Here is a 22,747-nt window from a genome sequence, read left to right on the forward strand (position 1 = left end):
CCTTGGGCCCGCCTTCCTTTCAAAAATGTTATAATTAGCATTTGACCAGTCACCCCTTCCTTCAAAACAGCATGTTACAGATTGAAAACGTGTGTCCCATGTGTTCTGAAAGGATTAACATTGTTGATCTTAAGAAAATAAATGATTGCACGGCGTACCTCAAACCAGAAGAAGCAGACCAATAAATTCAGGTATGTACTAGTCTATAGTTTTTACTTAACAGGGCTCATTCTAGAGGACACTGAGAGCTTTTCCCAGCAAGGAATTGTGTTCAAGAATCTTAACTTACAGCCCCAGATACCCAGCTCTATCTCCCATATTTGCCCTCAGGCATGTGAACAGCAGTAGGCTTTGCTATTGCAACTGACCTGGTTGTTAATTTGGTCTTTGATCACATTACCATCTGCAAGACGTTCTGCTTTGGAACACCAGCTGTGCTTTAGTAGCACAGAGAACAGTTTGAAGATCTCAACATTATCCAGCCTTCTACAGATCCTCTAACAAGGGTTTAAGTGCAGGGGGAGAGAGAGGGAGGCGCTAACTGGAAGGAGCGGATCTAAAATGGAGGTTACATGATCTAATCTTGTATATTTAACAGAATATATCCCAGGATAACAGCAACAAGTACTGGCTTGAAATACTCATATTTCAAAGAATGAGAGCACTGCTCTGTCTATACCACACACTTAGATCCAAGACTTTGGTTTTCTTAAAGAAATGCTAACTGAAAATGAGTTAACAAAGTTCCCTGTTAATTTTGACATTTGAAGGCAGATTTAGTACTGCAACCACTTTACATAAAATCTCAGCTATAGGTCAGAATAACGCACTTGTGCTAAGTTATATATATACCACAATAAACTTTTTGGGAGGTTTTAGTTGGTTTGGTTTTTTTTTCCCTGATCTGAAAAAAGTTTGTAGTCTGCTATCACGGTGTCTGTATCTCAAGTTATGACTAACAATCTCTCTCTGTTTTTAGAACTGCTTGTGTTGGCTGGCAAACAGCAAGGAAAGCTCTATCACAACTTTTCCCCACAATGGTGTAATAACAACCATGCCACTTGTATTTTGTCATATCTGTAAATATTTAGCTTTTTATAAATTTTGTACTTTGTTTTATTGTAGTAATAAAACTGATTGATAATTCTTACCAAGCAGAATTTGCATTTTATCTGCACCAAAGACAAAGCACGAGGCAATCTTTGTTATGTGAACAGCAAAAAGGAAAAATTAACTCCGTACTATTCTCTTTTTTAATATCAGTTCAAACTGTTATGAGTACTTTCTATTAAACATTTCTTACTCTTTAAATATTCCTTTCTGGTTTTGATTAAAGATACAACTCATACAAGCATGGGCTCCTCAAGTTTTGGAACTAAATCCCTCACTGATTTCTGTGTCTCTAACTGAACAGAAGGGAAGTTCTAGGAAAAGAGGAACATCACATCCTATATGTGAAGGAAAGACAAAACCTTGGAAAAAGGGAGGGAGACAGAACACTCCAGGAACTTAACCAAAGCTTTAAAAGAGTCCTGTGAAACGTTTTATTGTAATTTTATATACTGCATAATTTCTATAATGTACAAATAGGCAATTTATGTTTGGGGTTTTTTGCATCATATACTATTTACAAGACTTCACCACAATGTCAGGGGATTAACTAAAAAAAAAAAAAAAAAAAAAAAAGGTAGTGAAGTCCTAGGAAGACTCAGCAGAAACACCAGGTAACTAAGCATCACATTTGCAGCATGTTCATGCACCAGTGTATTCAGACCTGGTGTTCGTTGCACAAGGACAGTTATAGTTTCTAACAATTACCATGTTAAGAGTAAGTACAGCAGGGCATCACATGAGAGTACAGGAGCTACAGCACCTCTATAAGAGGAGCATTTTCAATGCCCTGGTTCTACTTTCCCAGCTGCAGCACTGGATCTGTTTCATATTCCTGCCAGAAGTTAGATAAGCAAAGCTGTGTCCGAAGGAAGATTTTACTCCAAATGTCTTGTTTTCTCTTTTCTTTTCCCTTCTTTTTTTGTTGTTTCTTCATTTTTCTCTCTTTTTGGCAGCCTGGAAGACTTCGCCTTTTTTTGCTACAAACAGAATATAAAGACAATTTAAAATCCAGCTGCAACCTGACAAAAGCATAAGTCAAAATGCAGTCAGTGCTAAATAAAGTCTCCTTTTTCCATCCCCTTTCAAGTGTGAGGTTTTTACATGCCATGAAGAGCACAGGTTCTGCCTTAAGGGCTGACCACAGTTGCCCATTTGGCAATACATACAAAGGGTATTACTAGGATTGTCATCTCTGATAACCACATAAAATGCCTGGGGCTGCTCCTTGCCAATGGCACCATCCCCAACAACACCTAAAATATTACTATGTGTTGGAATCAGATGCAGCAATCATGGGTTTACAGAGATGTCTCACTTTGGTCCAAGCAGAAGACAATGAATGGAAATAACAGACTATTTCACACTACCACTGGTTAAAATTTAGAAATTGAGAGATTATGTATCTACTATACCTTTTCTCTTAATTCATTTAATTAATTAATTAATTCCTTCTCTTAATTCATGATGTTACAAGTCCCAGAAAGGTAACTAAAAACAAACAAAAAAAACCAGTGTGGTGGTTTCATACTGAGGAAACTAAATCACCTTAATCATTGCATCACTTTCAACAGTGTCTTGCTCATCCTCATCAGACTGGGTCTCTTCCACATTCAAGTCTTCACTCAGTTCCAACGTCCCTGCAGATCCCGACTGCCTTTTAGATGCCTTGACAGAACTAAGTGAATATGGAGTCAGATGTGCCTCTTTGTTGTAGGCACGGGTGAAAGCTGCTTTGACCTGTCAGGTTGGAAGGAAGGAAATTGAGCATCAGCTTAGCAACTGTAGATTGTTAGACAACTAGCTCTTAGTTAGAGATTCCACATCATCTTTCCCTTGGAAAGACGTGAGCCAAGATATGTAGAAAAGGACGGTGTCTCAAAGGGACACAGGAAAAGCATCTAAGAGCTCATTTTAATTGAGTTTCAAATAATCCTCAGAGTGAGTATGCATCTTCAGATGCTTCTTGCTTAGGCCTACAGTGTAATTGCAGCACTGTTGTTCTGCTGCCACCTAATCCAAGTCACACCTGGCCACCTTCAGCAGCACTGACAGACTATGCAGTGTATTCAGACCAGGGGTAAACACCTGATAGTAGTGTAGCCTTAGTTACCAGCACATTCTCCTCTTTCCCTGAGCATCTGATCTGGGATGAGGGAGATCATGGTTCAGATCTCATGCCTGCCTAGTTTGTAACAGGGACTTGAGCTTAAGCTCACCTAGTACCAGGTGGAGATCCCAATCACTGCAGTGGAGTAGCTGGACACAGGAGGAACAGCACACAAAGCACCCCAGATCTGGCAGCTCTGTTTAATTGGACTGTGAAAGATGGAACCTGCAAGGCAGCCTCTTAATCCAGTGCTCACAGAGTAACACAGGCAGCTGTGTGTCCCTCCTCCTCTGTGTGATGGTGAGAAAGGCAGGGCTCTGCATGAAGGCCATTCAGCTCATGCAGCTCACAGCAGGAACTTGCTGGTAGAAAGGAACCAGCTTTCCCTGTCCTTCTGTGTTCCACTTTATACTCCAGACACAACTGACTCCTAATAATCCTTTATACTAGGAAGAAAAGGTGGAAAACTACTGAATGATGCACAGCCTGACTATAATTTAGGACTTACCCCTAAACCTTCAGTTTTACATTTGACAGCTGGTTTACAAAGACTACTATCAATCACAGTTAATAAGTGGCTGCACCAACTTCAGTCTTCCAGCAGCACATCCATACCACAGCTATTATTCTAGGATTTCTTGTTTAAAGATAAGGAAGAGAAGGAAAAATTTCACTGGTGAATTTTACCTTGGAATCCAGCTTTGAAAAAGAACTGGGTTTGCCTCCCCACGTGCTTATTTCCATGATATTTTCAACATCTTCTTTCATCAAGCAGTAAGAGTCCATGAATGCTATAGCTTGTTGTACACCATCTGCTCCCAAGTCTTTCAAGGGCTTGACAAGTGCGTCCCGCAAATACGACAAATACTCCATATTTACTGTCCTCTTGCATGCCTGGGTTCTTCATCACATTGAGAGTAAAGTACTGAGTAAGTAAATCTGTGCAACCACCACCGACTTCGAAAGACCAAGCAACAAGTAGGTAAGGAGGCCCTCAGCAAATGGACAATCAGCTGCCTTGAGAGACAACTGCAAGTTGTACTGTGCTATTCCTTTTGCCACACCTGCAGTAGGGGTAACTGATGCAAGGGATTTGAACACAATCAGTCTGGGGAAATATATCCCTAACTGAGAAACAACTTCAGGGGAAAAAAGAAAAAAAGACAAAGTACTGCTGACTATATCAGAAGTGTTTTCAGTTTGACTGCTGGCCAGATTAAGCCCTAAGAAAAGCGTCACCGAGAATATACAAGCATATTGAGAGAATTTATGAATGTGTCACTTGTTTGTACCAAGCACAGCAAGGAAATAATGGTAGGTAATGAACTGCAGGAGAACAAACTGTATCACTATGAAGAGAATGCCAGCAGAAGAATGGCAGTACTTACCTGAGACTCATGTGCATTGCCAGTTCTTGAATGATACGATCGTGTTTGCCTGTGGATGAAAATTTCCCCAACCAGCTGGGAAAGACAGGAAACTGGGACATGTGACCTCTCATCAGCTCCCCTGGGAGAACACTTGCATAAATAGCCTGAAAAAGTAACACACATGCCAACCTCAAATCACACTGAATTAATCTCACTGACACCGTGACACACTACCCTAGTGGTCTGCATGGAAGGGGCAGTCAATCAGTTCCACAGTGGAAACAGCTCGTTTTAAGAGAACTATCTCTTGGTTGCTTGTTTCTGTTCAATCCCTCTTGGGTTACAGCTTCACCTCTTGTTCCACTCCGTTTGTTACCATGTCCTAAAAAACCTGTAAAATTATCTGGGATTTGAAAACCATAAAAAAAATCCTGTTCGTTTCTCATATTTCTCCGTTCAGAGTGTGGTCAGACAAACAGCTGCCTTCACTCTCAACAGACGGACAGAGCAAAGGAGACACTTTCAAAGAACACTGCAAATCTACAGAAACTCAGCTACATTCCTAAGCAACTCATCTCTGGACCAGCACAAAGCAGGGGGTGAACTAGACAACCTCCAGAGGTGCTTTCCAACTTCACCTACAATGCATTACGATGCATATTCTGATGCCAGCCATAATCCTTTAAGCACGAGTCTTGTCAGTGTTTCAGTGAGCATTAAAAGAAATAACAGTGACAAAGCTTCAGTCCTCTGTGCTTTGGGAGAAATCCTGCCCTGGTGAGAGGAAGCACACGATAACTGCTCCTCAGGAGTGATACATACACACACCATGTGCTTCATTACAGAGTCAAGCTTTTCAAAGTTTCAGAAGACTTCATTTTATGCTGCAGCATGGGCTCAACAATATGGACATGGGAAACTCTTCAAACCATCAGCACAACAGATAATACTACAGGAACTATACAGGTCATAAAATTATACTGAAACACCAATTTCCACAGATCAGTCTCTAACACTGGATGCCCCTTACAGCACACAAAATGAGTGTTAAATGCTCACCTGGGTTGGAAGAAGATTCCAGTTCTGCTTGCTACGAATCTGTTTGTCCACAATATCACCATCACATATACTATCAGCTGCTTTACTCAAGAGCACCAAGTGCTTTTTCAGATTTCCTCTGGAAGAAAATGAAGTTGATTGTATTACAAGGCAAAAATATCCAGGTAGATTTTAGTTTACTTTGACTCCCTGACACAAAAGCCTATGTCAGTTTAAGGTATGGAGTAACTCACCCAGCAGCAGCTGGTTTCACATGTACATAGTTCTCCTGGACAAAAAGAGGTGCTAGGGAATAGTCATGGAAGAAAAGATCTGATTTGTCTATGAGAGACATACGAGAAGCTTCCTCTCCAGTAGCAAAAACCTTCCGGACAACATCAAAAGGGCCCTAAATAAATGATATTTCAAGAAGTCAGTGGGTAGCAGGTCAACACAAACAGTAAGACAGAACAATATCAATTAATCAATCAATTAATATACAGGAATATCTCAACTCATCAGTACAAGTTCCACCTTCAGTATTTCCTCCCCAAAACTTCACCAGTTTTAAGAATTGTGTTTCACTTTCAACATTAGGAGAATTATCTCCTAAACAGAGAACTCAGGATGAGAAATATAAGCTTCATAATTGCATCTTATGTAAGAGACCAGTACATAAAGATATATACTCAGTCCTAGATTTACTACTCTACAACTCTTTGTGGCAAATGTGATAGCTCCCTGAATGTTAGTTCAGTGCTTTAGTTCAGAAGGTGCTGATAAAGCCTAGTGATTATATCAGAATATGATAGTAAAAGCCCATCCAGTATTTGACACTTACCAATTTGATATCCTTTTTGGCTCTGCTGGCATCTGTCTTAGCCTCATCATAAGTCAATGACTTATCTTTTGCACACCACATATTAAGATTATGTAAAACCTAAAAAACAAAATTTACAGTTTGGTAGCACAGTATGATTTAAATGGAAGACTCAAGCAGAAACAGCCTGATCTTTATACATAAAAATACTGTTCAAATACTACTTTGAAGTACATGATGTGCTATCTGAACAGTCACTGATGATGAACTGGCACTGACCTGTCTGATGTCCTGATTTGCTGCCAGGATTATCTCTTGCATTGCAGGTGGGGGAATTTTTAAACCTTCTTTAAATGCAATAGACATCATGGCACCCTGTAAGACACAATTGAGAGACCATCAGTACAGAATTCCTATGAATTCTTTCCCCTGCAGAACACATTGACACATCTGCGAAAGAGTGCTACATATTTTTTAATTTTTTAAGCACGTGGAGTTCAAATTCTCTTCCATAAACATAAGCAATTGCTTGCCATTCATGTAAAAAAGGGCATGATCATTTAAAAAAAACCCAGCTGGGATATATTTTTAAGATAGATGTCTAAGATCTGAAAGACTTTGAGATACTTCATTCTTTGGGAAGAAAAACTCAGACAACCCACTTTGAAAAGCAAAGTTACTCACTAAGATGATCCATTAGGTGGTGTATCCAGTTGTGTATAAAATTCTCCCACATGAAGCAGAAGTTACTGATGGTAATTCAGTGCAGCCTTTACAGCCACAGCCTTCTTACCTTAATCTGTTCTAGACGAGGTCTCTGAAAACGAAGATCCAAGCAGTAGTGGACCAAGGAGCGGATTTTAGGATGGTTGCGATCATTGCACATGCAAATGATGGGTATCTTTGTGTGTCGGATCAAACCAATCAACTCCTGCGATTTAAACACGTTACAATTACATCACATAACCTGGATAAGAACAATGATTAAAATGTCATACCGAACATCAGTAGTCCCTGCCTTAAATCAGATCCTTGACAGGTGTAAGTATAGAACACCTCCTACCGTAATCACATTTCTAACAAAGTGCAAACCTAACCCCATCACCTACTTTTTTCATTTCTTGTTCTATTCAGCTGCAATAAATCTGCTGCCTACCCACTTCCACTGTCTACTTCCAGCAATCATGTTTGGACCATTCTTCAAGAAGCAATGAGGATCAGCAGCCCAGAGCAGAGCTGGCCATGTGCAGAAGTAGATTCATTTCTCCAAAGGCCAATTTGACCTGGCTTATACCAGAGGGAGCACACTGCACCCTCCCACAAACAACGAAGAAGGAAAAAGATCAGCTCTTCCCCAAGCAAAAAGCTCAACCCTGAGACACTGGCATTATTACGTTTGCCAGAACAAACTTTAACAGCTCTAATGAAGGTGAAATTCAGTCATTTCATATTCCTGCAATGGAAATGTCTGCATCTGTATGCCCTTTACTGTCAAAGTATTGCCTGTGACCAGGAAATCTTCAGAAAGTAAAACCAGAGCTGCTAAGGAGAACAAAGGATTATGCTGCATATGCCATACAGTTATTCAGTGTTACTGCCCATGGAAAAGAGCAACTGCCCCAGCCAGAGTATAAACTTCACACTGCAGGCAGATGTCACCTTAGAGAGACCTTAGGATAAATTTCCCTGTTCTAAAGTGCACACACCCAGGTTTGTCACTCACGGCTTCTTCTACACAAGTACCTTTTTTCCCCCCTCTACCAATGCACAATCCTTACACAGAGACAGACTTCTAAAACACATCAGGTTATACTCTGTAGAGAGTTTCTGTTTATGGGCCATGGGCTGAGGACAGAAAACTGGCTTGAATACTTCGTGCTATATATGGTGTGCACTCTTAGCAATGGCATTAGCCAGGAACTGTAGCAGTTTCACCTGAATCCCTCCTCTGTCTTCATTGCCTGCCATACCATCCACTTCATCCATGATCAATACATGTTTCCCGCTAACTGATGAGGATGTGCCTGAAAATGAATATGGATAAGAAAATGAGATGGGAATAAGAGTCTTGCTCAGAGTTTTACCCAATGCTTTTAGGTTAAGTAACCCCACCCTAGCCAAGTGAGGTGATGGTGAACCTCGTGCTCTGCCACTTGATCACGTGAATCTGTGTTCACACACCTGACTACAACATTGTGTCATCTTCCTAGAAACAAGTCCACAGAACAGAGGAGCAACTGCAGAGTTCTTGAGTAGTTTGTGCCAATTAACAACTAATTCTACTAATAGCAGGATTTAATTCTAAATTGAAGAGGAAATAAAACAGCTTACTTAATGAACCCCTTCCATTAGATCTGGATTCCTCCACAAGACAAGCAAGGTAAATTCCTAACACTGCTGTGTAATAAAGGAAGTTCTGTCCCTCCTGTAATGAGACCCTTAATACATCAAGAATCCTCCTTCAATCAGAAATACCAGAACAGAAATCCTTGATGCTGGTGTTGTTCAGCGATTCAGCAACTACTTCCTTCAGACTGTTCTTACTGCGAGTGTCACTGGCATTCAGCTCCACGTAGCTGTACCCCAGTTCCTAGTCCAAACAGAAACCACACAAAAAGTGAGAACACACAACAGTGAAAAAGCACATGCATATCAAAATCAGACACGGTATTTCAGAATTCCAGAAGAAACCTCTTACAACATTGGTTTCACATAAGGTTTGTGGCTTTGATTCCTTTCTCCTCTTACGCTCCAGAAATATTTATAACTATCACAGAACAGATAGGCCCAAAAGTTGTTTTGTTTTTTAATTTCTTTTTTGAGCCAGGTGGGAAAGGGTTGAAGTCAGTGGCACATATTTAGTTCTGGAAGATTAACAGAACTGCCACCAGGGATAGAAACAGCAACAAGCCAAGGCTGGCTAAGCTCCATGGTATTTCCAGCTGCATAACAGCGAGACAGACATACCACATCCCTCTGAAAGCTGCAGGAAAGAGCAGCTTTTAACTAATTTAAGTCATAGGAAACACATGGCTCCCCCAATAGCACTAACACCTCAGAACAGGGCTGGGCTGCATGTCAGTCCCTGACAGAACTTAACCCAGCTGCTACTATCAGCAAGCTCCCCTGCCAGGAGCGCGGCACAGCACAGCAGTGAGCACACACGGCCTCGGTATTGCAGCCTGCACAACTCGGTTTTGTTGGTGATTCCCGTGGAACACACTGAAATGCTCTGCAGAGACCTGAGGCAGCTGTGAGCAAGCCAGGGAAGCACGCTCTGAGAAAGAAATGAGCCTAAGAGCCAGCTTTTGTGAAGGTCTAGTTTTGGGTGTGGCAGCAACTTGGCACAAAGCTCTAATGAGAAGGGAGAGGCAGGGGGAGGGAATTGGGAGTTACTGTACACAACTGAAATATTCAAGTAAGCAATCACTCCTTCCTAGCACAATGATCTGATAGATGTCAATAGTTCTGAATCCTTCCAAGTTGATAATACCATATTCTACAAAAGTTCCTGTGAGTCAAAGAAGAAAAATAATCTGCAATTTGTAACGACAACACTATTAGCTAATACTAAGTCAGCTTTAATGGTATTTCTACAAGGTGGAGTTCTTGGCTGATTCTCTACTAGATGTGGTGTGAGCACAGTGTTCCAGTACCTTAGAACAAGCCAATTTCTACATTCAAATTTCAGAATGGACACATAGCACTGTCAACTTGAGTTGGACTCCATGATCCTGATGGGTCCCTTCCAACTCAGCATATTCCATGACTTTGTGAACTTCTCTCATCCTAAACTCATATTTCAATTTAGTCTGTGAGAGATCTCTCAGATATATAAAAATGACAACCTTAGGCTTTCAAAGAGCTTGCCAAAATTTGATTCCCACTAAATTTAGTGTAAATATTCCCTGACTTGAAGAACTACTGCTGAACGCTCATAATTTTGGAAAACCATTTCCGATTGTTCAACACACTGCGTGATATGCTTCCCCTCCAGAAGTAACAGAAAAAACCCACAGACATTGCTACATTCTTGGCTCAGGCATCTAAACATCCACGTATTTTTACCTGCAACCCTGTTCCAAGCAGGTGGAGTTTGGCTGAGAGCAGACCCTGGTCATTTAAGGAATATCCACCTGCACACTGTGTCTGTATCCAGATACAGCTTTAATATATAACAAAAAGTGCTGGGAACAACTTAATATGAACTCACCTTACAAACCAAAGCAGCTGTAGTAGTTTTACCAACTCCAGGTGGACCAGAAAGTAATGCTGCTTTAAAACTAGTCCCATCGTCTTTGCTTCCAGCTTTGTTGGTTTTTGCTATAAAAAAAAAAAAAATCCAGGTTTTACATAGGTATGTAATTAGAAAACAAAATGCAAGCTTCTAAGGATATCAAATGTCACTGGAATTTTTTCTCATTTAAGGCCCAATAAGAACATCAAAAGATGCATACACATCTGCATTCTAACCACTTGGGGAAAAGAGCTTAAACCAACTTAAAGTTTATGACTTGCAGTGATTTTAAACTGAAAAACAGCAAAAGAGCTATTAATGTAATACAACCATTTCAGCACTTCCTGACAACCACATCTCATAAATAAACAAAACACCACCAAACCCACACACCACCACAAACAAATTATACCAAACCCCAAACACACCACATGTAAAAACCCCACTATGGCTGAAGTAAAACTGTAACACTATTTTAAACACAGGGGAAAAAAAGCCTGTAGGATGACAAACTGTATCTACTTGACACTGGTCAGAGCCAGGACCTCAACAATTCATCTCATCCCCAGGTGTGACAGCAGCCCTTTAGACATGCTGCTACTCTGAACTTCCGAGTGTACAGACAGGTTGGCACTGGATAACCTCATTTCGCTTCTTGAGAAGGAAATCAATACACTTAACTCAATGCCATTTTTAGATAAATCACTGCTGGGTTATTCTGGTTTCTTTTGTAAAAATGAAACTTTAAACTTGGGGAAAAAAAAAACACCTTTGAGACAGAGTTTTCTGTTCTTTTTTGCGGTGGGGGAGCAGGAAGGGGTTAGTAAGTAGACAACTACTTCACCAAAAAAAACCTCAGGCTCAACTGCTGCTAAATATGCATCTGACTGCAGCATCACTCCCTATTTCCAGAGTTGCTCTGCTCCCACAAAGGCCTGTATCGATCCAGGGAACCAAGCAGTGGGATTAGCATGGACAAACACAGAGAAAAGTTAACCAAGCCAGTCACCTTGTCCATCTTCCACAGTATTGTGCCAGTTTCTGAGCCATCGGAGCAGTTTATTGGCACAGCTTTGCTCACCCTGCTGACCAATAAGTGCCTTAAGAGATGCAGGCTTGTATTTATCCACCCATAGCAATCTCTCTGTTCCATCTTCATTAACCTCAGAAACCAAATTCCCCTCGGGTTTTGGGGTTTTCTTCTCCTCTGCAGTCTGACGTTTGAAGTCCGTAAGCTTTCGAACAGCAGTGGTTTCTTTCTTGACAGATTTGATGGTATCTTCTTTTTCAGGAGTAGACTTATGCTTTTTATTATCAGTTTCCCTTTCGAAGGGGCTAAAATTCCTTTTTCCAGCTTCAGCTTTCTGTGGTGTCCTTTTAGGTCTTGACTCCACTTTCTTTGCCTTTGGACAATAAAGGTAAAAAAATTAATGAGAAATTAAAAAAAAAAATATACAAAATACCAAACAGCTTGTTTATTTACACATGTATAGGAGTGCTTAGAATGTAACAAAACTTATGTACTGATTAAAAAAAACTTAAAGAGCAGATACAGAAATACTCCTCTCTGAAAAATAAAGCACTGTTAAAAACAATGTCACCTGGTTCCGTAGCACAACCCACAAAAAAGAGGCAGGAAATGTTCTTGTCATTCCAAGAGCAGTCCCCTTACTCATGACTGTCAGGTTGGAACAAATGGGCCAGACACCCATGAAGCTCTGGCAAAACAACACCTGCAGAAGTTGTTCAACCCAATCCAGTTCAAAGGGAGTGAAAGTGACGAGCTAATAAGCTTAGAGCTGCTTTTCCTTAGGATACCAAGTTTCTTTACGTACAAGTCAGGTCTTGCCACATCAGAAGTTCCAAAGCAACAGATGTACTGAATGTACATCCTGTACATACTAGAGCTAATAGATTTTAGTAACATTTTATCAGCCACTAGAGACCAAATTTAAATTAACAGAAAAAACTTGCTATTGCTTTTTAGTATTGCCTGAAAAAATTACCTTTAATATTATTAGTTCAAGTTCCACATAAAGACACATACACACAGTTTCCATGTAGTTGCCTCATGTTTACAACACGATTTTATATTGGGCCTGTCTGGGTAACCACACAGTATCAGTCACAATTATTTGTTTCAAAGAAGAAACAAATATTCCAAGTTTAAACTGAGAGGGTCTAACGAGATGCAGTTACCCCCCTCTGTCACATACCTAAAATACAGTAATGTCTGAGTCTGAATATGAAAGGGGGGAAAATAACCTATTGCTCCCAATTAGAAGTCTTAAACACAAACATAACATTTTCACTTTCAATACTTTTAACCTAGAAGATCAAACTGATTATAGTGGTGTTACTGTTCCTGGAACAGAAGACCAAAATTCCTTTCAATTAAAACCAAACCAAAGCAAAAAAAAAACACCAACTCCCTAAGTTTATAATAAACAAACCTCTGTTTCAGCTGCCAGCTCATATTTGGACTTTTTGCCTGGCATAGTTCGAATCAGATCAAACAGGCCATCCTCATCAATAACTTTTGTACCCAAAGCTGATGCCTGGAACAAAAGAAAGAATTAAATGTAAAGTCAAGTTAGGAGTTGCATTATTCATTTCAAAGTGTTTTCCAGTAAAAATTATGTTTAGGAACACAACACCAATTTTATATTTATATATATATATATATATATATATTTGTGTGTGTACACATATAAATAAAAACAAAACCAAGTCGTAAGATGTTGGGCATGTGTTTCCTTTTAAAGATCACTTCATCAGTAGTACTGTTTCCTCTTGGCAGAGATACTGAAAATCAGCAGTAAGGACAAGAACAATTCAGCTTCACTCCGACTTCGCTCAGGCACAGCTCACCTTTTCACGTTTTGCCTGGCCACAGTCTCGCCCCATCACCAGGTAGTTTGTCTTTTTGCTGACATTGCCAGTTACTTTTCCTCCATAACGTTCAATCAAGGACTTGGCCTCATCTCTTTCAATACACTCCAGAACACCCGTAATTACGAATGTCAGGCCTTCCAAGCAGTTTTCAGCTCCCTGAGAAACAGAGCATTGCAAAAAATGCCATTACCTGATGCAATTCTACCACATAGCTCTTCACCATTAGCTGTTTGAACCCTCTACCATGTCAAGTTCCCTATGAAACTTTAAGACTATCATACCTAGCTAGGTAATAGCTCTAAACGTTCAAACGCCCTTAACAGGAATAGCTACCAACAAAACTTCACACCTTGTTTATCTGACCTATCTGTCCTTCAAGCACAGCATGGCAGTCAAATGAGTGACAGCAATCTTCAACTTTAGGACCAGTTAACTATTTTTGATCATTATGACTTCCTACACAAAGTTATGAATATAATTTCTCAGTATACCTCCTTACATTTAGTCACTGCTTTGCATTACAATGTAGCTTTTTACAATCCATGCTCTTCCTATTGGAAAAAAAATACCAGTTTTTAACTGTTGATACTTGCTAGACCACTTAAATCAGTTAAGTCTACGATGCACTCCACCTCTGCATACAGAATCCTGCCATAGGAAAACTTACCTGAGGTATCTCTTTGGACCCCAGTGCTTTTGGACCCTCACGATTAAGGAAGCTTCGGTACGCTTGGTAATTGATTCGCTTCTTTTCAGAGTCCTCAGGACTTACAGACTGTGCAGGAGAGAAAATAAATTAACACAGATACATAAAACCAGCAAAATAAACTCAAGCATCAGAGGTTAAGACATTTTTATGCACCAAACAAAAAACAACTTTTAACACTTGTTTTCAGTCTATTTACATGCAATACTGAAGCTTGCTCTGCAAACTCCACCAGGACAACTAAATTAATTTTGATAGCTCCTACCTCACCCTTCTTGGGAGAAATTTTTTCCTTCTTTGGTGTTGTCTTCTCTTCTTTCCCTGAAGCAGTTTTTTCTTTTGATACTAAATTTTGAGCACCTCTTTCCTTTTCAGCAATCTCTTCTTTTTGTTTCAGAGACACGAGCCTTGAGACAGGTTTCAAAGGCAAGGTCTTATCTGCCAACGCTCTTGCTGTTTTATCGTCAGATGATTGTGGGGATAAATTAAACTGTTCAGATTTAGTTTGTGGCTTCGCAGTGTAATTCTTTGCTTCACCTGTTGAATCTGTTGCTTTCACTTGAAAGGAGGCAGAGGGAGAAGAGCTCATATATAAAAATGTATTTCATGAATATTATAAATTAGTGAAATGTTTGTCATATTCTGTGTCCTACCTCTTTCCAACTGCTTATATCCTGCTGCCACATCAGGACTGCTATTGATGCTCAATCCCGTTTGCTCTCCTCCTGCATCTTTCCGAGCCTAAATAAACACACAATGCCCAAGTCAGAGATTCATGTCCCAAACTACCACTGGGACACAGCAACACACTTCACTCAGCTGTAACTAGAACTTAAAATACCTTTCCAACAGAGACATTTAGCACTGCGCCTGCTGTCTGATTAGGCAGGATGCAGCTTACTAAGTGAGGAAAATCCAGGAAGCAGGTATAAAAAGTATATGCTTATATATACATGCATGTATCTATATATGCATATATATATATGCTATTTTCATGAAAACACTTTCTTGCCGTTTTTATTTCATTTCTATGGAAGTCTTAAAACAAAGGTGTCTAAATAAGAACACTCCCAGCAACGCAATTTCTAAAAGCTCAAGTTTAAAAACAGTTCAACCTTTTTCTTCTGTGGTGTTTCATCCAACATGGCCAAAGTTCTAGCAAATTCTTCATCTTCATGCAGCTGTCTCTCCAGCTGAAAGACAAAAAGAAAAAGATTTTTAGGGTCATGTATAACAAGTTCTAATTCCACTATATTTTTTAAAAATGCTGTGGGAGCACATAGCTGGAAAAAAGGTGTCCTACCAGAGGCAAGTACATTTCTGAAATTGGCACTGAAGAATTACTTGTTTCTCCCCAAAAGAGGAGAAAAATTGAGTGAGAAAATCTAGTGAGAAAAATTGAGCTTGGATTTGTTGCACTAGAAATATTAACGTGCCTGTATAAGCTGTTTTTCAGAAAGGTTTTTTGTTCTTTCACGTATTTTATCATTGTGTACCCTTTCCTTTAAATAAACAACCAAAACTGGAAGGCAGCATCTCAGAACAACCAGCCTGCACCAAGATGTACCTGCTGGCTTTAGAAAACATCCAAAAGCAGTCCCAAAACACAGGTAGAAAAAATGCCCGTTAAAAATTACTTCAGAACAAATATTTTATTCTTGTTTACTGAAATATATATAAAAATAATTCCAGCAGTTCTGGAGAATTTTACCCTTACCCCTGCTCTTGTTGTCAGTTCTATTTACTGCAGGGAAGCAAATATACTTTAACTTCTTTTTATTTCTATTCACACTGATTTTCTTTGACAGAAAAAACAGTAGGAACAACTAGTGCACATGGAATCTGTGGAAGTTATTTATAACTGTAAAAAAACAAAGCCAGTTTGGTTTCCGTTTTTATTTTACCTAACAAAATAAAAATGACATCTACAGTGATAACTGATCATACAGTTACCTTTCCTACCCAGTATGGTGCCTTGGGTAAGAAAACCTTTTCTATTCTTGAGTAGTGTATATTATTGTCAATAAATATTGACCATTGCTTTAACAATAAAACCAAAAAAAAATCCCAAAAAAAACAAAACCAAAAATATCTTCAGAATTATCCTGAATTCCAAATGACACGCCCTAAGATTCCATTAGATGGTTTTATAAAAACAATGCCACAGGCATCATTTTTATGTGCCCATAGCATTGAAATGCATCTACCTTCCCTGTGCTCGAAGAGAAAGGGAAAGTGCAGAGACTACTGAACCCAAACCAGGTTAAGGCAGAGATAAATCTGATACAAAAATGACACATACAGACAGGGTGAGTGTTACAGATAAAATGCATTCAAATGAAAGACTACATCTTGTTTTTCCTGGGCCATTCACACTTTTCTCATCTATAAGAAAATTTTGAAGACAAGTGAAACAAATTATGGATGGCAATGGTTTTTAATTTTTTACTCCAAGGAATGAAGAAACCAAAACACCATCAAAACACTACCACTGAGGGAGAAAAAAAGTGAATTCCGTGTGAAAAGCAAGATTATTATAGGCACATCAACTGCACAGGTAGAGAAAGTCTGGACAGAGAAAAAAATAGATTAGGTGATATGTTCTATTTATATAACTGAAATAGTGCCCATAAAAATAACCGTGTGACTATGTTTGCACATATGCGCAAAAGTTAAGTACACAGATGAATTTTATTACACTTATTTACAGCTATCTTGAAAGTCCATCATTATTTTCTTATGGAAAAACAATTTTAAAGTTAAAGTGTTCTTGACATAGAGCAGTAAATTTAACATAGAGAAGTAAATTTATAGAGCTTTTACCTCTGAATCCTCTTCAAGCTGCAGTTGCCTAGCAATGGCCTCATCATCTAGTGTGCTGTCTCTGCTTTGTGAAGGCTACATTTAAGAAAAAAAGACCAACTGTTCAGTTCCCCCATTACTGTGTCAATTATAATAATTCAATGTGTACTGATTTATTCTGTATACTTCTAGAAAAGGACTAAGAATGCAACACGCAACATTTCATTTCTGGCTCTCTAACCTAAACTCTATTTAATAAGGCTATTTTCAAGATTTTATTATTCAAAGAAAAAACCATGCTGTAATATAAATATCTTCCTTCTTCAAACAACACCGAATGTCTCTGAAGCTATCACAGTTGGCCCACTTGAAAGATATCAGTGAATTTTTAATTTCCTCCATAGTTTACTTGGTGCTTTGTTATTCCATGAGTGTATGTGCCATAAAGCTTGGGAAAATAACCTCCTTCCTCTCTCACCTTCCTCTCCACTCTCAAATATAAGCTAATCTCAGAAAAGTACTTAATTTCAAGGAAAGTCACTTGAGAAGAAGCAGCAGAGAAAATACTACTTTTGACTTTACGCTATCCTGTGAAACATGAAAATGCTACTCTAAGCCTGTATTTGAGGCCTTGATATGCACACATATATAATCAGAACTGAACTTCCACTCCAGTGAACACTAAAAAGTAAAATTAAGTAGGACAGGCAGTTAAGTACTTCCTTGCAGGCGTTAAATAAGCCACTTTGATCTGCCCTCAGACACGTAAGCAGCCTAAAGGAACATCATCGGTACTCACTTCTTTCCTTTTACTGGATACCAATTTCTTTTCTGACCGTTGGACACTACTTATCCCAAAGTAATCAAGTGCAGAGGTGGGAGTCTGTTTCACTGGAGGGAGTGGTTTGCTTTTAGCTTGTGGTTTTACATCTTCCTTTTTCACAGAATTTGTTCCTGGACAACCGATCGCTGATGTCCCATTCTCCTTCGGTTTCAGGGAAATTCTTTTATTGACAAAGTCATCTTCTTCATCTAAATATGAAGAGTATTCTATTACTTCTGATACAAGGTACTTAAATTCTAATAATGGAACTGCCAAGAGAACTATTTTGGCAGATTACCACAACTCACATGCTAAAAGAAAATGCAACAGGTGTTTAGAAGTTATTTTGAAAGAAAAGGCTGCATTGCATAACACATAGTAGTTATGATCTTTAATAGCTGACTCAAGTCTGAATAGATTCAGTACTGAAATAAAGAAACATGGCATTACCTCTCATTTAGAGAGGTTCACAAAGAATACCTTCCCTTCTTAAATGGGGAAAACAATTAACAGAAGATCTGGGTCACTGAAGTTTGAACTCTCTCCTTAATTAATGCAATGTCAAACTGAACAGCACAACTCTTCCTTCACATTTTATGTGAAGTACAAAGATACATTTATTTTATTACTTTATAGTATTCATCAACAAAGCAGCTAACATAGGCTTTGTAGACGTGTATATTCTTAAGAATCTTTCAATCTTACATTATAAACAAGAGGGAAATATCAGAAGGTTTTATTTACCAAAAAAAAGTTTCTTGGATAAGCTTACTAGTCATTTTTAAAGTACTGCTCATAGTCTATGAATGTTTTAGCAGAAACAATTCACCATTTTTTATTTTTTCCCTTTTAGTTAGAAATTTTAAGAGCTGTTCTATAGTCTTTACATCTGCACTTAAACACCCTCTCTTTCCAGTACAGTCAAAGCCATCCCAAAGAAATGCAGCCATTTCACAGAACACAGAAATCAGACAAGAGGTCAGAGAGACAAAATACATTTTTCAATTAGAAAACAGGAGCAAAAGTGGCGCACGCAGTCTCATTAAGAATTAGCCCACAGAGTACTAAACAAAAACCTCAATCTTTCCTTTTAGGACTTTTCTATAATAACCACGACACGGTTTTCCCAGCAATAAAAAAGAGAAAGAAGGTTTGATGGCCATATATTCATTCTGCACCCAAACTCTTCACCCAGACAATCAATCAAGCAAAAAAGATTACCAAGGACTTCAGAGAGTTTGGTGTCACAAAGTCTTACTGACAGTTAGACAAATGAAACCCTGTCACTGAAGCATACAAAACCCTACAGATATCACTGCCACATGACCAGACTAATCCTACAGCACAAAAGAGAAACATCACTGGTCAAACTTCTTGATTAGTGATAAAAGCACTGTCTGTGAATTCTTCTACCAACTCAAAGTGTGCAAGTAAACGGTGAGAAAACCCCCAAAATGAACATTAGACAGCAATGCAGCAGAGCAAAGACCTGAGAGGAACAGAAACAGAGGCAGTCTCATTTGCATGCCCCTAACTGAAGTTTAGTTTTGCTTTTCTCAAAATAGAGATGTTTTAGACAGTCCCCTCAGCATATCATAAACACAGATTGTTCTAAACACCTGTTTTATAACTGACCTTCAATTGACAGCATTATCACAAAAACATGTTCGTTTTCCAGCCATCCCTAATTTAAATCCCCATATCTCTTTTTATACAAAAATTTGTTTTCTTATCACTTCCCTAAGTTTAGCTGATGTCGTATGTCTGCCATCTACTATTTTTGTTGTATACTAGTCTGAGATGGAGGGAAACAATTATTTTTTGTTTCATCTGTTATCAACAGATGGTAGCAACAAGAGAGTTTTAGGCATCAGCTGGAACTTCCTGCTACTGAACACTGACTAGGCAGAAAATAATAAGTACAAAGAAGGATCCTGACTATTTCTGGGAGAGGAAATTCAGAAAGAAAAATTAAACAAAGATGCATCTTTCAGGCAGGAAAATGATTCAGCAGTTAAATCAAGAATGCCTACAGATAAAAATTTATCTATGAGAAAGTGGCATCTTGGCCAATTCAATTCACAAAGCAGTATTTGGAAGAGAAAATTCAAACCCAGGCTCTCGGCTGACAGCAGCGAGTTTTACCACAAAGCTAAAAGCTTCACTGTTCTCCAGAAAATTTGTTTTCCCTATGCAGCAGTAAATCTCTTACTGTCATTTAGCTCAACTTAACAAAATTATGACATATCCAGAAGATTTGGACACTAAATGCTTTAGGTTCCTCATTTATAATAGTCTGAAGTCTGCACAAGAGACTGTTTATCTCAAACTTAATTTCAGAAATATTTATGCTTCTTTCAAATTTTTCAGTTTAGCAGAAAAACACATTTGTAGTAGTAAAATGTACTTGTTACTAGAAATCAACAGTTAATGTAGATGTAATTACATTTATTTGTCTTGAAAAGACAACATAAATCCTATTCTGCCCCCCTGCTCTCAGATTTTCATAAGCAAAAGACTGCTCTATGCTAGAAGAGAGTCTTTCCTCATCATTACTGTTATCAGAAGACCTGTATGCTTTTTTTTCATTATTCACTTGTAACCATTTAAACAACAACAAAGCCCAACAGGATATTGCTTTCTCTCAAGTACAAAGAAGCAGAGTAAATACAATTAGACTTTAAACAAAAAACTATATGGACTCGAGCAATTTATGAAGCCAGTATACATATTATCAATAATTAGAGCTTTGCTTTAATTATGTCTTTCCTAGAAATGGCAGGATTAGGTTCATTCACTGACTGGAAGCAGTGGCTGAATAAGGACAAGAGACTCACGGCACTCATGAACTGTCAACTATAAATGTAAGTAAGGAAAAGGGAGAATGAGAACATAGAAGTGGTTATTAGGAAACAAAACTGCCCTGATTCTACTAAGTGGGTTTCAAAGGATGCTTTAGGGGACAGATTCTCAGGCTACAGTTTCATCCCAGGTTCACGAAATTCGTAAGTACATCGCAAATTCACCCGATCTCCAGGCACTCCCCCACTCCTCTTATTTCAAGTATTGAAGGACACCAACTTTTTCAGTCAAACCTTAACACTTTTTCCTTGAAACAAACTGCTCACACGTACCTACTGCCACAGGAGTGGACAGCAAAGTTGCACACTTGAAAGTGTGAAGGCAACTTCATTTACAACTTTGAAAGTACCAAGAGAGTCCTGGTATTGCTGCTGAGATGTTCAGGTCAGTGTTTCTCAACACATGACCTATAAAACGAAAAGGAGGCATTCTCATTCACACAAGCAAGCCAATAATTTGTGGAAAAATAAAAGTGACAGTTCAGATTTTAGCTTATAAAAACAGTACATTAATTGCATGCTTATACCAACTGCTAGGTGAACAGCTGAGACATTCTTACAGAGGAGAATGGACTTCACAAAGCAAGAAACAGGAATCGATTTCATCATCAATTAGATGACTTCTCAGTTGTAAAATCTTTGTATAGCAGAACAAGATATTCAGAGAACAGTATTTCCTGTTTGCGTCAATGCATTTTTTTGTGTGCTATACAATGAAAAAGTATCCTGAACATACATTTGGTTTTTTTCAGGATTAGCTCTGAACTACAAACACAAGTCAAAGCAATATATTCTAGTTGAAGTTTCTGGAAATTAAGCATATGTAATGGAGAAAGCTAATCATGTGATTAATGGAACACACAGGCAGTGACAACCAGGAGATTGCTTTAAATTACTCTGGATGCAAACACTACACACAAAGCATGGACCAATTACGCCACACAATGTACAAGGACAAGCTTCCCTAGCAACAAACAACAACTGTTAAAGCCTGGGGTTTTTAAGAGCTATTCCATGACGTTAAAGCACATCTGGTTTTCATTTAACATACTGTTCCAGCAGTAGCACAATTAGGTTAATAAGCCAATGCAGCAGCTCACCTGTAACTGTTTGTTATTCCTCTTTCCTATCCTCACCCTTTCTCAAAAGAGGTTCATCTGCTGATTCCAGAGCAACACCAGTGGTTGCACCCTAACTGATCTCAATCAAAATTACGTAGGCTTTTTTAAAGTTTGTTTAAATCCTTTTAAAAGGCTTGGTTTCAGGAATGACCTCAACCAATCTAAAAAGGGAGCAATCTCTTGCAGGCAGGGACAATGACAGTAAGCAGCACAGGACAGATCCTCAGAGGGCCTTCAGAAAAATGTCTTTTATTAATCTTCACTTATTATTTCTGTACTGTTGAGTTCCTCATCACTAGAGAATATAATTCCCTGGTTCCTATTCTGTTTAGGACACAAAATTTTTAAGGCAGAAACAGCCTCTTACTACGATGTCGCAAAACCATCTCCAAATTTAGGCAGGGCATCAACAGGTAACAAATATTTATTATGATAAACGGATGTTGAATCAGCATTTGTAGATCAGTACATAAGGATTTCTATGTGGAGGTAAAGGACGACATCCTATCCAAAAGTCATTAAATCTACATTACTTGAATAAAATGGCAATATTCTGGGCATTCTTCAGTTTCAATGGCACCACATCTGCACAAGTATTTACACAGTTTCTGTCCTAAAGAACTTGCAACCTACAGCAATAGGTATTGCTGTCCAAGGGAAATAGTGTTTGTCTGTAGTTGTGGACTTGGGTTTAAACTACTTTAAATATGCAGTGGACAGTACTCAAGAGTCCTAGTACTGGGAAGGACCGAGTTTTGTACTTATCTTTTGCTTAAAGTCTTTAAGATTATCCTTAAGATAACCATCACTTTTTTAAAAAGCCAGTAAGTCTATTCAAACTCAACCCCTATAAC

General features: G+C 38.7%; 2 protein-coding genes across 2 annotated transcripts in view; one reads left to right on the forward strand and one right to left on the reverse strand.

The window, feature by feature from the left end:
* WDR19 (WD repeat domain 19) overlaps nt 1-1,147 on the forward strand; it is a 47,762-nt gene extending 46,615 nt beyond the window's left edge. Inside the window, exon 35 of the mRNA XM_027888537.1 lies at nt 71-1,147. Within this exon, the coding sequence (XP_027744338.1) occupies nt 71-185 (115 nt within the window). The 3' untranslated portion in view covers nt 186-1,147. The remainder of the gene's footprint in view (nt 1-70) is intronic.
* Nucleotides 1,148-1,520: 373 nt separating this feature from the next.
* RFC1 (replication factor C subunit 1) overlaps nt 1,521-22,747 on the reverse strand; it is a 33,843-nt gene continuing 12,616 nt past the window's right edge. Inside the window, exons 5-25 of the mRNA XM_027888560.1 lie at nt 17,888-18,120; nt 17,110-17,184; nt 15,402-15,479; nt 14,940-15,027; nt 14,552-14,844; nt 14,248-14,355; nt 13,557-13,736; nt 13,139-13,243; nt 11,695-12,088; nt 10,662-10,771; nt 8,924-9,038; nt 8,384-8,472; nt 7,242-7,379; nt 6,728-6,823; nt 6,470-6,568; nt 5,883-6,037; nt 5,650-5,767; nt 4,609-4,754; nt 3,908-4,121; nt 2,659-2,850; nt 1,521-2,090 (exon numbers count right to left, since the gene is read on the reverse strand). Coding sequence (XP_027744361.1) covers nt 1,989-2,090; nt 2,659-2,850; nt 3,908-4,121; nt 4,609-4,754; nt 5,650-5,767; nt 5,883-6,037; nt 6,470-6,568; nt 6,728-6,823; nt 7,242-7,379; nt 8,384-8,472; nt 8,924-9,038; nt 10,662-10,771; nt 11,695-12,088; nt 13,139-13,243; nt 13,557-13,736; nt 14,248-14,355; nt 14,552-14,844; nt 14,940-15,027; nt 15,402-15,479; nt 17,110-17,184; nt 17,888-18,120 — 3,128 coding nt within the window. The 3' untranslated portion in view covers nt 1,521-1,988. The remainder of the gene's footprint in view (nt 2,091-2,658; nt 2,851-3,907; nt 4,122-4,608; nt 4,755-5,649; nt 5,768-5,882; nt 6,038-6,469; nt 6,569-6,727; nt 6,824-7,241; nt 7,380-8,383; nt 8,473-8,923; nt 9,039-10,661; nt 10,772-11,694; nt 12,089-13,138; nt 13,244-13,556; nt 13,737-14,247; nt 14,356-14,551; nt 14,845-14,939; nt 15,028-15,401; nt 15,480-17,109; nt 17,185-17,887; nt 18,121-22,747) is intronic.

This window comes from Empidonax traillii, unplaced genomic scaffold, assembly GCF_003031625.1.
Source record: "Empidonax traillii isolate 1590-97213 ecotype Southwest subspecies unplaced genomic scaffold, ASM303162v1 scaffold240:size1935192, whole genome shotgun sequence".
In the NCBI taxonomy this organism is placed as follows: Eukaryota; Metazoa; Chordata; class Aves; order Passeriformes; family Tyrannidae; genus Empidonax; species Empidonax traillii.